General features: G+C 49.0%; 1 protein-coding gene across 1 annotated transcript in view; it reads left to right on the top strand.

Annotated features, from left to right (window-relative positions):
- The window catches only part of SLC35F3 (solute carrier family 35 member F3), a 111,697-nt gene that overhangs the window by 11,847 nt on the left and 82,930 nt on the right, over nucleotides 1-16,920 (top strand). The window contains exon 2 of the mRNA XM_044239346.1: nucleotides 3,313-3,637. Coding sequence (XP_044095281.1) covers nucleotides 3,313-3,637 — 325 coding nt within the window. The remainder of the gene's footprint in view (nucleotides 1-3,312; nucleotides 3,638-16,920) is intronic.

The raw sequence follows: 16,920 nt of genomic DNA, 5'->3' as shown, positions 1-16,920 counted from the left end.
CGCTCCCCTTTTTACTCAGAGCCTTTCTGTCTTTCAAGAGCCCGGCCAGGTTTCTGCGTTATCTGGTTCTTTCCACTGTTATCACAGCCCACGCTGGCCATGCTCTGTTCAGGATTTCCGTTACAGCCAAAATCTGCTTTGCACATAGTTGTTCCGTAAAGCTTTCCTAGGTCTGTTTGTCACTTCCAGACAGACTGTAAGTTCCTGAAGAGTAATCATGCTTTGTATTTATTTTATTGACTGTCCAGAGCTCTTGGCACCGGGCGGATGCTCACGGCTGTTCCCTAGCCAACTGAGACGTTCCTGTGGTACGTCATACTGTGTGTAGCCCTTTGAGACTTAGAAAGTCCATGCCTTTGTGCATTCGGTTAAATGAATGCTGGATGAAATATAATATCCCAGTTTTGCTGTGTGTGTGTGTGTGTGTGTGTGTGTATCTATGTGTGTGTGGTGCAAAGACACAAAAGACTAGGGAAAATGCTGCAAAATCTCAACAGTACTATCTCTGAGTACTCAGATTAGTATGTATTCTTTATTAGCTATGCTCTTCAGTACTTTTATAAATGATGTACAAAGAATATTTTTTAGTTTATGGGAAGTAGGTCTACTCTAACTGAAGTATTAGGAAGGAGTCAGGTAATGAAATTGATAAGTAATTATTATTATCATAAGAGGATCAGTACAGTGAAATGGAAAGTTTGTGATGAATTCGGTTTAGATGCCTAGGATTCTTTGTGACTCTATTCCAGTGTTTCCCAAAGTGTGTTCCAAGGGGTACCATTCCTACCGCAGGCGTTACATTTAAATAATATGGGAAACAAAGGTGCCTGGGTGGCTCAGTTGGTTGGACGGCCAACTCTTGATTTCAGCTCAGGTCATGATCTCAGGGTCATGAGATCGAGCCCCGGGTCAGGCTTTGTGCTCAGTACAGAGTCTGCTTGAGATTCTCTCCCTCTCGTTCTGCCCCTCCCCAACTCAGGCACGCACATGTGTGCACTATCTCTCTATCAAATAATCTTTAAAAATATTAATAGTAATAAGGGAAACACATATTCTATAGCTGTGGAAATTCACAATGTCTATTAGCCCTGAATATTCCTAAAGCAAAGGAACCTGGCTCTGATCTACCTAGTATTTTCCAAACTTTTCTGATCATGGAATTCTTTTTTCTTATAATGCCTATTAGCATGTCAGGAAGCATTGTTCTATCTGATTTCTAAAGAATAGCATAGATCTTAGCTTTGGATGTCTTTGTATTGCTTATATATTATTAAATATTATTTTGGTTAAATGATCTGAAATGGTGACAAAGTTAAGAGTATGACTTCTTTATTCCACATCTCTGGGAGCATTTTAACACAATATCATATGATCTGGTGACTTTCTCTGTCATCATCTCAGGACACAACATCTGTCATCACTTAATTCTTTGAGCTTTAAAACTGAATTTGCCACAGTGAAGAACTAAATGGAAAAAACAAGCCATAGCCTGAATTTACTCACCTTCCTCCAGAGTCCGTCTTCAGTAGGAAGTTAGTTGTGTGAAACTGTATTTTCTTTTTCCACAGATTTTTTTTCATCTCCATAATTGTCTTTTCCATCTGAGTTTTTGACAGTGGTAATGACAGTTGAGAGATCACCCCCAGCACTGCCTGGAGCTTATCCCAATAATGAAAGGTTGCGGGCTCACCCACGATGTCAGGCAATCAGCGTATAAATTGAAACGTGCACACTTCTATCTGAATTTGCTTTAAGTTGTGGGGATTTACTGAGAACAACGTCCAGACATCCTGGTGGGAGGGCATAACGCAGAAGGATGGGACCCTGCCTTGCTTTCGCCCTCCTGTGCCTCTCCCTGTCCTCTCTTCTATGACGGAAACACACACCTTGCTGGAAACTCAGAGAATGGTTATGCATTTGATTCTCCAGAGGCTTCCTGGCTATCCTACATACTCGCATAAGAAGTAAGAGGAAGACGGATATTAAACATTAATAAAGCAGTTCAGGAAGCACAGTACAGAGAGGGCCAAGTAGGATTGGGGCTAATGAAGGATGTGATCTCTCCCTCACTAGCCGCATAAGGCTTGGGATTACCCTTGGCTAAAACAGGTACGGCCGGGGCTGGCCGTTCATTTATCACAGGATTAGCTAACACCTGAATTAGAGGCTGCTTTCAGGATTTGCGTCATGGAATTACTGTGTTTTAGGAATTACGAGCTTGGTTTAATGTCATTAAACAAAATATACAGAGTAGGTGTGACCCTGGTATATTTTGCATGATCTCCTGTACCCCTGTGGTAGAGACCGCCTGTTAGCACTGGGCACCCCGCATTCAGCCAAGAGCCAGGCTGAGCGGATAGCAGGCAAGTACGCTATCTCCCGGATACTTGCGTCTGTCCGTGGTGACACCCTGTGCATGTCACAGCTCTGTTTAAATTTCCAGCTGCCTGACAGGCACACAATCATGAATGAAAACCCAACAGTGGGAAATAAGGTCTCTTCACCCCCTCGCGGGCTGTGGGAACAGCGCTGCCCCAGAGCCACGCTGTGGGCTGCAGCCTGGTTTCCAGAAGTCACGTGGCTTTGGATGGCGTGTCTGAGGCCTTCCACAGCAGCGGCTGCCAGAGGCTGTGGTTTTTAAGTAACACTTCGAGGTGGAGCTGAAGGCCATCAGCAGGAAGACGAGGCAGATAAGAGATCAGAGAGCAAGGTCTGTTTTTGCCAGGCACGCAAAAATATGATGGGCGTCTTGGCATTTGTGCCCATAAGTAACAGGCGGGAAGAGCATCTCGCAGTGTCCTGGGAGCCTTTAGAGGTCAGGGGCTATGACCTTCTCATGCAGGCATCCCCAGCCCCTGGCATGCCCAGTGCCCCTGTTGCACGGCAGGACAGGTGAGCTGACACGGACCAAAGTGGAAAGACTTCAGCCCGAGTGAGCTGGAGAAGTGCTTCCCAGCGCTGATGTGCATCCAAATCACCTGTTGAAATGCAGCTTCGGCTTCTGGGCTGCTGGAATGGGGCCTGAGATGCTCCGTTTCCAGCAAGCTGGGGGCTGGGTGCTGATGCTGCTAGCCCACGGACCACACTGTAAAGGTCAGGATCCTGGAGGGTAACGAGACCCGTGAAAAATTTTTTCAGTTTAACTTCTAGTTCAGAAAGCTGCCGCCACAACCCCTCATTCGCACCCCCCCACCCCCGCACCCAGGGTGGCAGGCCATGACTGCGACAGTAGGGTCAGGTGCCTCCTTGGTCTGGGGCAGCGGGGGAAGGTATGGAGGCCCCCCAGTTAACCAACCCCTTCTCTTCCCCCAGGGGAGGAGCGCCCCCGGGACTCCCCGGGCCCGGCGGAGGCCCAGGCACCGGCTGGGGCGGATGCCAGCGGCCGAACGAGCCACCCCTGCTGGAGATGCTCCCGGGCACAGCTCAAGAAGATTTTCTGGGGCGTGGCGGTGGTGCTGTGCGTGTGTTCCTCCTGGGCGGGCTCCACGCAGCTTGCCAAGCTGACCTTCAGGAAGTTCGATGCTCCCTTCACCTTGACGTGGTTTGCCACCAACTGGAACTTTCTGTTTTTCCCGTTGTATTACGTGGGGCACGTCTGCAAGTCGGAGGAGAAGCAGTCTGTGAGGCAGAGATACAGGTAGGCAGCTTGCGGACGGCAGGCCCTGAGCTCTGGGCTGCTTTCCGGAGTCCTGATGCCGCTGGGCTGTCTTGGCAGCCGGCGCTGTGTTGGGCTGGTGGGAGCACTGGGGAGAGGTCCCAGAGTCACCTGCTGTCTAAGTGGAGCCATGATTGGGATTCTCTCCCCCCTAGGGGTGGTAAACACCAGCTTCCAGTGTCTTCCACCCTAAGAACTCCTTTATACAAAACAAAAGGCAGCATCTTCTAGAGAGAGCCCATGGTGGGTCCTCCTCAAGGCTGGGGTTAGCACCGTGAGTCCATGGGGTCAGGGGACATGGCTGCTTCCTGCGGCTCACCTCTCCTCGGGGAGATGTTTGCTGTAAAGAATTGATTACTCATTCCCCTTCCAACCCAAGACATTCCCTCCTTTGGTGATGGGATGGCCTGGGTCCGGTTACCCCACAGCGTGGCTCTCAAAATCAAAGCAGCATCTGAATTTTGTTGACTCTTCTTTCTCATATGGAGCCCTGGTGTGGCTTTCCTTCCACAAAGAATCCAGGAATCCTGACAAAGCTTCCTCCTCTATAGACAGCAGGGTTCCCCCAGCTCCCCTCGGAAGTCAGATCATTGGTGTTGACCTTGAGTCCTCATCCCAGGCCAGTTGTGGGATCTCACGGCTGTCCTAGTTGGAGGACCTCTGTGGGCTGTGGCAAGGGCTTCCTGCTGGCCCAAATCAGACCTAGTCAGAAAAGAAATGGGAAAGAATGCTGGCCAAGGTGACCAAGTGGGCCCTGGGAGCTTAGCTGGGGTCAGCCCCAGGCCGGGGGTGGGGGAAGGGCAGAATTTTCAAAGTTGAAGGTTCTTGAGTCCTTCACCACTGCCTTCTTCCCCACTTCACCCCACATCGCCAAACACACACCCTATAAACCAGCAGGTCTCCTGTACTATCTGCTTCGAGCTTCAGCCCTCTTCTGACGTTGCCATCAGAAGTCATAAGATAACTAAAAACATCACGGGTCCAGGGAGACAAGGGCTCGGGGAATGGAGGTCTAGACTCAGATCAGGATCTTTGGTTCTCCAGGAACCAACCATTAGATGTCCCTGTAAAGTTACAGGTGGAGGTGTGAGGTCCCCAACTTTTGTCAGCTTGGAGGGAATTTGGACTGGCTCCTCTGGGAGACCAAGTTGTAAATCAGACCGTTGCATCTAGAGGAAGGGGCTCCTTGAGCGTGGACTGAGTCACGAGGCAGCCTTGCACGTCCCCTTAGGGGAAAGGGTTCAGAGCGAAATCTGAGAACAGGGTCTGGTGCAGGAGTGAGGGGCCTGGAGTCTAGAACCAGGGCCCAGGCCTGCAGTGTTCTCAATATTAAATTAAACCAGTAGCTCGTGGACCAGCCAGAAATTACCAAAGAGGCACTTAATGTACCGTTCTTGAAGAGCAGCCAAAAGCTGACTGAAACAGGTTTAGCAACTTTGGTAAGACCCACGATCATCCCCAGGGCAAGAGGGAAATAACAGTCTGCTTTTGGTCACAGATGAGAACCGGGATTCAGTAAACCATGTATTTGACAGTTGTGGCGCTCTCAGCATAGTTGGTCATTAGAAGTTTCCCTTTCCTTAAACCGACTAGAATACTGAGCTCCTTCCTCTTAACAGAGTTGAAAGTGAGCGTATGCGGCCTTTCTTGAAAGAGGGCCACTGGCAGAGAAGGCGGCACGTGCTTCCCTGCTCCCTTCACCCCTTGCGATGAAACGAGGCCTCCCCTGAGGGCAGGACGGGCGGCCGCCTTACACACGTGTCCCACATGTGACCACTGCTCACCTCGGGACAAAGACAGGCACTGCTGGCCACTCAGGGCAGACCCCGCAGCCCTTAACTGACTGCCAAGAACAACATAGGACTCATGCTCAGTGGTGGTTAAAGAGTCCAGGTGGGAAAAAGGAGAGGTCACTCACTTGGATTAGTTCAACACAGGCTCCAGCCACCATGACCTCAGCTCCTTGTGTCCCTGTAGAAAGCATCTAGGAAGGACCATGAACAGATGATGGAGGTACAGTCAGCTGGAGAGTGGTGGTGGGCAGGGCCGATAATCACAACTTGATCAGAGAAGCCGGCTAACACCCTGCCCAGTTTCTACAATAAATCTAAGCTCCACCTCTTTAAAAAAAAAAAAAAAAGGAAAACTTTACTAAAATCTTTTTTTTTTTTTTAAAGATTTTTATTTATTTATCAGAGAGAGAGAGGGAGAGAGAGCAAGCACAGGCAGACAGAATGGCAGGCAGAGGCAGAGGGAGAAGCAGGCTCCCTGCCGAGCAAGGAGCCCGATGCGGGACTCGATCCCAGGACGCTGGGATCATGACCTGAGCCGAAGGCAGCTGCTTAACCAACTGAGCCACCCAGGCGTCCCTACTAAAATCTTTCTTAAAAATCCGCTCTGAGCAGAGCTGCCCATTCACCAACAGTTACGGTAGCCAGTCAAGCTGCGCGCACCACTGGAGGGGCAAGGAAAGATTCCTCCGCAGGAAAGGGAGACAAACTCTTAAACATCACTGATGTGACTTAAGAGATGGTGACTCTGTCACAGCTCACATCAGCAGTTCTCGAAACTGACTTTGGGATTCCTGGAAGCCAAGGAAAACAGAAATCACACCTTCCATTTTGGGGCTTTTGTCGGAATGAGTGCCGGTGAGGGAAAGAGCTAGAGGCAGCTGAGGACATGTGTCTCTGGCTAAAAGAAGTGTTTCAGCAAGAGACTGGGCAGAAAAGAGCAAAGATAGAAACCTTTTTCACAGAGAGGAAAGCAGTGAAGACAGCTTTTCTTGGGGCTGTCAGGAAGCCATCAGACGGAAGTTTCTTTTCCCCAAGCCCTCCCCCCGCTAGGCTAGGTTTCCCCAACGGGAAGCTAGAAACGGCAGCCAAAGCAGAGAGAAAAGCGTCCACTGCCCGGCACAGAGCCCTGGAAACCCAGCGAGGGCACCTGGGATCTTGCCGAAGGGCGGACGCTGATTAATTTGGTAGGTCTGGGTGGATCAGAGATTATGCTTTTCTGACAAGCTTCCCAGGGATGCTGCGGGTGCTGCTGCTGGCCCTGGGGCCGCTGTTGGACTCTAACAGCCCTGGAGGTGGGAGACTTAGCTACAGGTTTTTAAATGCTGCCAATGCTCGTTTGTAAGTGGAACATTGATGACACACGCACTGTCTCGCACACGAGATTGTTGGGTGATCAGACGAGACAATGTACACGCAAGTGCCCTAGCAGCCGTGAAACGCCATTAAAATGTGTGGCACCGTCACTGCCTTGTGCTGTCCCCGGTGGGTTACATCCAAGCACATAGCCCAGGACTCATTTGTCCAGTGCCTTGCAATGATCTATTTACACGGCAGGAGTGGGTCTTAGAGCAAGCGCTGACCCTGCAGGGTCATGCAGGGGCGATTCCCTGGAGAAATCCACTCCGGATGCACTGGGCCCCCTGGGATTGAACCAGGCTTCTCATGCTGGGGCACCGTTGTCAGGAATTAGGAGCCTGAGTGTGAAAACCCCCCAGCCCAACCATCCCGGGTTTCCAGTCTCAAGCCTGTGGTCCCGTTCCTTGCTGACATGCGCCAAGGAAGCAGCAGTGCCCAGGATCCAGGACAGGCTCTGGTCATGGAGATGCGTGTGGGCACTGTAGAAACTGCAGGCACAACCGAAAGGCCAGGGGGAAGGAGATCCCCAGAGTCTCCTCCACACCTGGGCACCTGGAGAAGAGGCTACATCAGGTCTGTGCCCTGGAGAGGTAGGACTTTCTGGGACAGGAGCACAGCGTCTCAGATCCCAGGGGCTGCCACAGGCAGCAGAAATCAACCAGAGCAGGTCCAGGGCTCCTGCACGCTTGTCAGAAGGCCTTCCAGGAATTTCTACCCATACTGACCTCTTTTCATAAGCAAATGCTAGGACCTTCTGCTGTGGCGCAGCTGCCAAAAAAAAGTGAACGATATAGTAGTGACAGAGTTTTCTTCTGCCTTTTGTAGTTCTGGGCTTCTGTAAGCTAGCCAACGGATTCTGTGTTAGAAACACTGAGAACGGGTCAGAGCCAAGGAAGGGGAAAGGGCAGTTTTGATGCCTTTCATCTTAAATCCTTCCGGGACATAGTGTGTACGTAGCTGTGCGGACTTAACGCAGGAACTGTGTGGTCTTGTAGCTCTGACATTCCAGTCTACAGAGCAGAGTGGAGCAGTTGCGATCCAAAGGGTTGTTCCTTCTGCAAGAGGCATCGCACGTCTCCTGTGGGCAAGGCACTAGGGACATAGTAATAAATGAGCACCCGTTATGGGAGTCAGACAGGCAAGCAAGGTGGACGGGGTGCACAGGGCAGCCTGGGGAAGAGGCCGGGTGCCTGGGTCCTGGGGCAGGTTGGGAAGGTTTCTTCGAGATGACCAAGGGACAGCCTCTTTGAGAGCAAGCACACAGCGCTTGGATGCTGGTTCCCGGCAGGAGGAGTGGCGCAGTTGGACAAACACTTGTTGATGTCTGCATATGGGGCATGCGGGCACACGTGGGGAACGCAGGTGATATTCCTCCCCGTGGGAGCTCACAACTGAGTGGGATACAGACCCACATGACAACCAGGATGCGCTGTAAAGAGGAGGCAGGTAGGAAGGTGGGCAGCAGCTGGAGTGCGTGGACAGGGCAGGGCAGACATTAGACCTGTAGTCAGACTCAGGCCCAGAGCAGAAGGTCTTTGGGTGCTGCTGGACCAAGGGCTTTATCTGGAAGCAGTGGGATCCTTGGGGACATTTGGAGCTGAGGACAGAGATCATCAGAGCTGTTTGCAGAAGTAAGGCTCCAAGCGCTAATTCCATAATAGCTTACAGAATATGCCCCATTTTACATCAACAGTACAGTGACTCACATGTTTACATTTTTTGTTTCTTTGGTTTTTTTTTTCTTTTTGGGGGCGGTGGGGAGTGAGAACCCTGTTTCTGAGAAATGCTGAGATTTTAAGTGTACATCTTGAAGTATTACACAGTCACATCTCTTGCTCTGAATAGTCACTTTTTCTTCACCCTAAAGCAAACTTTTGGTGAAAAGCATTTTGGTGGTCATTTCCTCGGCACACTCGGCATTCCGAAAATAGGGGGAGACTCTTCTTTCTAGGAAACGTTGGCACATATTAGTGGGGCCCAACGTGAATGCTAAGACGTCACCAAAGCAGCCCTAATTAGCAACACCCCAGCATGGGACCTTTTGTCTGATGCGAGCTGGTGGTCTCCTTTGGTTGACTTTTCTTACTCTGAGCCCCGGACATGCTCTGGCCTGTTCTCAGCTCTTTAGAGGCCGAAGACACTGTACAATCAAGGTACAGCGGCCTTCCACTGTAGGAGGATGGAGATAGGCCTTCATTTGTTCTACAAAATCTGCCTTTGTTTCTAAGTGTTATGGATAACAACAGTGACCAAAACAAGTGAAAATCCCTGCCTTTGTGGATCTTACATTTTAGTGGGGAAGCAAACAATGAACAAAATATGATATGTCCCATGAAGTTGGGAAGACTGGAGGGTTGGGCTGCTGAGTGGGGAGGCGATGGTGTCAGGCTGGGGACCCGTCTGTTGATGAGGCCTGTGGTTACCCCAGCATCTCCCTACCCCATCCAGACCCAAATGCCTGGGGTTAGCCCTGCTTACCCACTGGCTCATTCATTCTTGATTTCTACAGGCATTCATTTCTGCAGTAAGCCCTCACTGGCTGTCTACTCTGACCCTGCACCACAGGGCACTGGGGAACGGAAGTTCCAAGCACATTCTTGCCCTCAAGTTGCTCATAACCCAGTGGGGGGAGCTACCTTTGCACCCCTGGATACGGGGTCAGGTGGCAAGGAGGCCTGATCCTTTGGGCCTCCAGTGGGACCCGAGAGCCCTGGTCGAGCCACCAGCATCAGAGGGTCCAGCTGATGGAGGGAGGCACAAACTGTCCTGTGCTCAGGGGCTCCTCCTGCCTTCCCCCTTCCTCCTGACTCAGAGCCGTCTTATTTCCTGTGTTCTTCTCCAAAATCATCAACTCCCGAAGCAGCGAAATGTCCAGAGCCCTTTCAGTTGATGGTTGATGTTTTGTAGTTGATGGTTGATGTTTTGTTGTTTGTTTTTATAACCGGTTTAGAAAAAAAAAATGGGCAAAAATTGGGGAACTTTAGTTCTTAATCGGCCTGTGTCTTCTGCTGGGTAGTAAATAATGGCAGTGGTCTGTCACCATCTTTGTGCCAGGGGATTTGGGTCAGGCTCACTGCCGAGACAGAGCACCTCCTCCCTACCCGCCCCAGACACCGCATACGTGGTCGTGCGTGCACACACACGCACAGACGCATGCACGCGGAGCCACCGGCGCACACAAGCCGCATGTTCCAGGTCTGAATGGGAAGTTGTAATGGGTTCCAGTGTCAGCCAAAGAAGAAACGAGGCAGGCGTGGCTGACACAGGTTTAGATCATCCCTGCCTGCTTTAAGGTATCATTTGAAGTATTCAGGGATGCGTTAGTGGAGAAATGAGACATAGAGCACTGTCATCGTGACCCAGTGGTGACAAGTACCCTCCATGCTCCACAGGGTCCGCTCCTGTGTCCTCTCCTCATGGTGCTGGTAGTTTAGCTCATTTGTTTCTCCCCATGTATCCTCCCCACCTCACCCCTGCATCTCAGGTAGACAGCTGCTGGCTCCATCCCAGGGAGATTCAGTGGCAGCCAGACAGTCCAGAATATTCCACAGGTGGTTGATCAGCTGTCCCTAAGGCAAGTAGGAAATACTGTGTTAGCTCCTGATCTCTGCTCTCACTGTACTTCAGCCTCCGTCCATCCCCAGTTATCTCAGGTCTTTGGTAATTGCTGAGGGATGTCAGGGGTTTATCTTTGAAGTTCAGCAGTTTATAGAGGTGATGTAATTTAACCTTATCCTTTCAGAGCACATCAAATTCGGCTACAACAAGGTTACGCTTACCCTTGTGAGTTCATGGAAGTTTTGCAAAAGGTCAGATCCAATACTCATGCTTGTGGGTTTGAAGACTAGTATACATTTAAATAATTGCCATATCAATGGATTTAGGGCCCTTTGGGGATCCAGATGTCTTGGGCTACACTTGTCAATAAGAAATATGGTAAAAATTTTTAGCACAAAGTGCCAAGGCCCTTGTGAACATTTGCTAAGATCCAAGTTGCAGTGGCACGGAAGGTGTAGAGCAAGGAGGAGTCGCTTTCCAGAGCAGGGATCCTGGAGGAGCAGAATTAACATTTGTACAAGTCAGATGATGGAGAAGGGCCCCTGTGCATGGATGCGGGAAGGTTCGGAGAGGCACGCACAGGTGTGTATGGGCCGCTGGAAGATGCCTGTAGCGGAAGACACAGACCCCAGCCCAGCCCACCTAGCTAGTGTTGAGCCATTTCTTACTTTCCATGTGATTCTTAGTCACAGTCAAGGCTAGTAAGCCATCCCACAGGCATATTGAAATTTAAAAATTTCACCACATTTAGGGAAAAAAATCACCTGCACGGAGATCTTAAAAGATCAGGAAGGGACTTTGAGGATTCTCTGATCCAACTCATCCATATTATCAAAGAGGTCCCAGATGCTCAGAGAAGGGGTGTGAGACCTCTGTTCTCTTCAGTTCCAGATCTCTTTAGATACACCGCCAGGAAGGAAATAGGTCAACACTCTTTTCTCATAGGGAAGAACAAGGAGGCAGTTCCTGGGCAGGACAGAGAAACAGTGGATAAGAAAGCCACCCACCGACACTAGGGGCACAGTATTAAAATGGTAAGGATGTAGGCTTGTCCTTGGACAGCTCAGGTTCAAAGCCCAGCTTTGCCTTTATTTCGCTAGATGGCCATAGATTGGTCACCAAAAGCTCCAAGTTTCACGCCTTTTCTGTAAAACAGAGCCCCCAATACCAACCTCTGGGGGTTGTAGTTGGGATTGTACTTCCTCTGGGCTCTGAAGAGCTCTTGTCTAGATCTTGTGTTCCAGTTGCACAGGCTTAAATATGATGGTTTGTATAAAGCCCCAAACTACACTTGGTCCAGAGGTCTTGTATCCATCTTCATTTGACTTCATATATGAATCCCCAGACTTACACAAACCATGGCTCCCATTCTCTGCAGATTGTAAGATGGTGATGGTGGTGGTGAAGATGATAGCGATGATGATAATCATGGTGATCATGATGATGGTGATGACGGTGATGACTATGATGATGGGGATGACTATGATGGGGATGATGATGATGGAGATGACGGTGATGATGGGGATGATGATGATGATGATGATGGGGATGTTGATGATGATGATGGGGATGAAGGTGGTGATGGGGATGAAGGTGGTGATGGGGATGACGATGATGATGATGGGGATGACGGTGATGATGGGGATGACAGTGATGATGGGGATGATGATGATGATGATGGGGATGACGGTGATGATGGGGATGACGATGATGATGGGGATGACGGTGATGATGGGGATGATGATGATGATGGGGATGATGATGATGATGATGGGGATGACGGTGATAATGGGGATGACAGTGATGATGAGGATGACGGTGATGATGATGGGGATGACAGTGATGATGGGGATGACAGTGATGATGATGGGGATGTTGATGATGATGGGGATGACGAGGATGATGGGGATGAAGGTGATGATGGGGATGACAGTGATGATGGGGATGCCAATGATGATGGTGGTGGTGATGTAGGTGACGGTGATGGTGGTAATAATGATGGAGAATATCCCAAACACAGAAAACTGCATCTTTCTTCTCGTGAATATTCAGCTAAGCCACATGGCTGGTGAGGAGCCCATAGCAGAGAAAACGGTATCCTGCCCTGTCATTATTTTGGGCTGTCTGGATGGGGGCATTTCTTGGCAGAGGTGAGCTTTGAGACAAGTTTGACAGGAAAAGGGCAGAGAACTCGTGTGTTACATGAGCTGAAAGCCAGACAGAAATTCAAGGTGATTCATTTGTCTAAAAAGCAGTGTCCTGTCAAGATCTTGATGTTCTTTTTGATTTTTTGGAAGCGAAAAAAGGCAAAGGGGGTAAATGCTGGTGCTGAGCAGAATGCTAAAGCAGAGGCACATCAATTTTATTCCACTGGAACTACCTAAGTCTTTGTTGTACACGACTCTTAGCTAAACTGGAATGGCCACCCGTGTCCATAGGAACAGGTGTTATAATGGCTTCCAAAGCCTTCACCACTCATCCTGCCCCATACTATGTGCACCTACTACTGTCATCCCACACTAGGCCCCAGGGATATAGGGAGGAAGGAGGCCACATGGCCGAGGGAAGAGGGACCCCATGCACTGGGGTCAGGCTGGTTCACATTCTCAGATCCACCATTTACAAACTGTGCAACTTTGGATAAGTTGTTTATAAGCTCTCCTTTCACTTTAGTGTTCTCATATTTAAGAATGGGGGATGGGGCGCCTGGGTGGCTCAGTTGGTTAAGCATCTGACTCTTGGTTTTGGCTCAGGTCATGATCTCAGGGTCATGGGATCAATCCCCTTGTCGGACTCCATGCTCAGTGGAGAGGCTGCTGGAGGTTCTCTCTCTCCCTCTCCCCCTTCCATTTATGTGTGCTCTCTCTCTCTCACTTTCTCTCTCTAAAATAAATAAATATTTGAAAGAAAGAGAGAGAGGGAAAGAGAGAAAGAAAAAAAAGAAAAGAAAAGTGGAAGGGGGAAATGGAAAGGAAGGAAGGAAAGAAGGAGGGAATGTAGGAAGAAAGAAAGAAAGGGGCCAATAAAGCCTATTTCCACAGGCTGACTGCAAGGTAAGGGGGAACCTTGCACAAATCGGCTTGCCTGCCAGGAACTTGGCCATTGGTCGGTGTTGAATTGGCAGTGGTCACTGCTCCCCGGACTGGTTGAGTCGTGGTTACGGTGGTGGTGGTGGTGGTGAATTTTCATTCTCTGCCTCAACAGCCTTACCACACCTACCATATTTCTTTTAGCTGTTTTCTTTCCAGTGGGGCCACAGAGAAAAGGGACTTTTCAGCACTTGAATTTTCTCCTGTGTTATTTCTTTATATTACATTCCACGTGGACTTTCCTCAGCTGAGAATTCGGGAGCCCATGGGCAAAGCAGTCACCAGAAATTGTTAGGCTCGATTCTCAACAGAGAATCAAACCAAACCCTCTCCTACAGCTGGCGTCCATGCCGAGTGCGTCACAGAGGCAGCCCCCTCTGATCACCAGAATACATCTTACCCACTTCTGGCTTCGGCCAGTGCAGAACAGGCCCTGTGTGCAGACCCTCTCGGGCCGGCCCTCCATCCACCCGCCCTCCCACCAACCAAACCCCTCCAGGTCTGGGGCTGAGAGGGTGGAGGCTTTCCAGCAGACTCCGTGGGAAACTTCAGATGCATTTTCCAGCCCAGGTCATCAGTGGTTAGTGGCTTCGCTATGCCTTGGAGTGGGTGGGCCTGGTCCTGAGAATGCATATTGGTTCGGTGGCTACACCCCAGAGGATCTAGTCGACTTTGTCACAGAAGACGACAGATCTGGCCAGAATCAGATGCCTTTTTCAGTGTTTGCACAAATTCTATTCTCGTGCTTCCTGGACCTTTTAAAATAGAATTATAGTAATTACATTTACCTCCCGAGCTGTTCTCTGCTTTAAGTAGAGGGAAAACAAAATGATTTATATACTTAATGTAACATTTAGGAGCCCATCAGGATCGTTTCACACTTTTCTTATCTGAGTGCCTTACTTTATGACACTTACATTTAATGAGTTACTCTGCATCACAAATACATTATTAATTTATAACATAAAATAAATTAAAAGCAATGGAAACTAAAGCTCCCTTGTTGCAGGAACACGTTGTTAGAGCCATTATATGGTATTACTCCGCTACAGGTTTTTCTGGAAGGGAAATAGAAGAGAATTTTTTTTTTTTTTTCAGAGAAAGCCTTTAACTTCTCCACCAACAGAATGGGGACAGGCTTCTTAATATTTTGTTATAAATTAATGTGGAGGGGATTGGGGTATTTGAAATGCTTATTTGTTTTTTATTCATTTGCTCTTATGAAAGTCAGTGAGTTGAAACCCGGAGGTCCTTGTTCCTTAGTAAAGATGTTTTCTCTCATGTAGGTAGCAGAGGGAATTGACAAGGCAGACAGGGACATACACGCATATGCTTTTTACAGAATCTTTTCTGGGGACTTGTGGGGCTTTATAAGGGATCTTTCCTACAGAGGTGGGATGAGACCCCTCCCACACACACACACACCTAGGTTTCCTGACCAAGCCCCCAGCTCTTAGGAGTCCCGAGCAAGCCACTGTCATCCTCTCGTGTCCTGGCACCGAGGTAGACTAGAATCATCCAACATCAGGGGTGGGGACTGCATGACATGCAAAGACCCCTGGTTCTCACTGTGGTACAGGGTTGTTGCAAGGAGGGGCTCCCTGGCCAAGGACTGTATCTCCCTGCTTCCCTTGGCATCTAAATTGGGCCCAATGACTTCTCTCCAAAGTGTTCTGTATCAGCCAAGGCAGATAAAAAGCAAGGGGGCATTTTCCCCAGCCCTTCCTCTTCCCTGTTCCACTGGCTACACACACAGGAATTCCAGGCTCCAGGGGACCACAGAGCCACTAACAGAAGGAAAATCACCGAGCAGGGAATTGCCACCTGTCTCCCACACCATGAAACAGAACTGAACTTCTGTGCCAGGCTCCGACTTCGGGGCGTTGACCCTGTAGCCAGTGTTAGGCTAATGAACACAGGCCCCGTGCTCCCGGCCCAGCCCACAGAGTCAGAGTTGATCTGAAAATCTATACCCTTGATGGGGTGTGCATGGACAGCCTCCCTACCCAGGAGCTCCCATGTGGTTTATGTGAATCTTGAGTAGACAAAAATTTTTAAGAATTTACAGACATAAAATGGCAGTTTTATTTATTATTTTATTAACATATAATGTATTACTTGTTTCGGAGTGCAGGTCTGTGAATCATCAGTCTTACACAATTCACAGCACTCACCATAGCACATACCCTCCCCAGTGTCCATAATCCAGCCACCCTATTCCCTCTGCCCTCAGCAACCCTCAGGTTGTTTCCTGAGATTAAGAGTCTTATGGTTTGTCTCCCTCTGTTTTCATCTTCTTTCATTTTCCCCTTCTTCCCCTATGATCCTCTGTCTTGTTTCTCAAATTCATCATATCAGTGCATTCATATGATAATTGTGTTTCTCTGAATGACTTATTTCGCTCAGCATAATACCCTCTAGTTCCATCCATGTTGTTGCAAATGGCAAGATTTCATTTCTTTTGATGGCTGCATAGTATTCCATTGTATATATATACCACATCTTCTTTATCCATTCATCTGTTGATGGACATCTGGGTTCTTTCCATAGTTTGGCTATTGTGGACATTGCTGCTATAAACATTCAGGTGCATGTGCCCCTTCGGATCACTATGTTTGTATCTTTAGGGTAAATACCCAGTAGTGCGATTGCTGGGTCATAGGGTAGCTCTATTTTCAACTTTTTGAGGAACCTCCATACTCTTTTCCACAGTGGCTGCACAAACTTACATTCCCACCACCAGTGTAGGAGGACTCCCCTTTGTCCACATTCTTGTCAACATCTGTTGCTTCCTGACTTGTTAATTTTAGCCATTCTGACCAGTGTGAGGTGGTATCTCACTGCAGTTTTGATTTGTATTTCCCTGATACCAAGTGATGTTGAGCACTTTCTCATGTGTCTGTTGGAAATGGCAGCTTTCAAACACAAGGATAGGGATCATTGTCTGTTTTGCTCCCCTGCCAATCCCCAGCAGCTGGCTCAGTACGTGGCCCAGAGGAGACATAGTGGACATTGGAAGGAGGGAGGGAAGTGGGGGAATGGAAGGAAGAGGTGATCACAGGGCAGTGTCGGGGTTGTCTCCTCACACTCACGTCAGCCCCTGTCATCCAGAACAATATACTGATCCCGTCCTGAAAGAGCTCTTCGATGATAAAGTAGTTTAAGAAAAAGAAATGCTTGATGGTCATTTTTTTAGAATGAGTCCAGTCTGTAATTAGTAGGCTCCAGCTCAAGCAGGGGCCGAGGATGGGGGATGGTGCCTCCCTGTGCTGTGTGATTAAAGCCAGGCTACGACCCCCCCTCCCCGAAGATTCATGTGGGCATTTATACTGGCTGGAATTTCACATTTCTCTTAAAACCGCGCCCTCACAAAGTCCCAGAGCAGAGGATTCCTGGGGATCAGTGTGTTTAGGATCTTAAAAGTGTTGCACACATTTTAACCTGCTATGAAATCTGAGACTTGACATCT

This window comes from Neovison vison, chromosome 2 (genome assembly GCF_020171115.1).
Source record: "Neovison vison isolate M4711 chromosome 2, ASM_NN_V1, whole genome shotgun sequence".
In the NCBI taxonomy this organism is placed as follows: domain Eukaryota; kingdom Metazoa; phylum Chordata; class Mammalia; order Carnivora; family Mustelidae; genus Neogale; species Neogale vison.
This window is presented reverse-complemented; position numbering and strand designations above follow the sequence as displayed.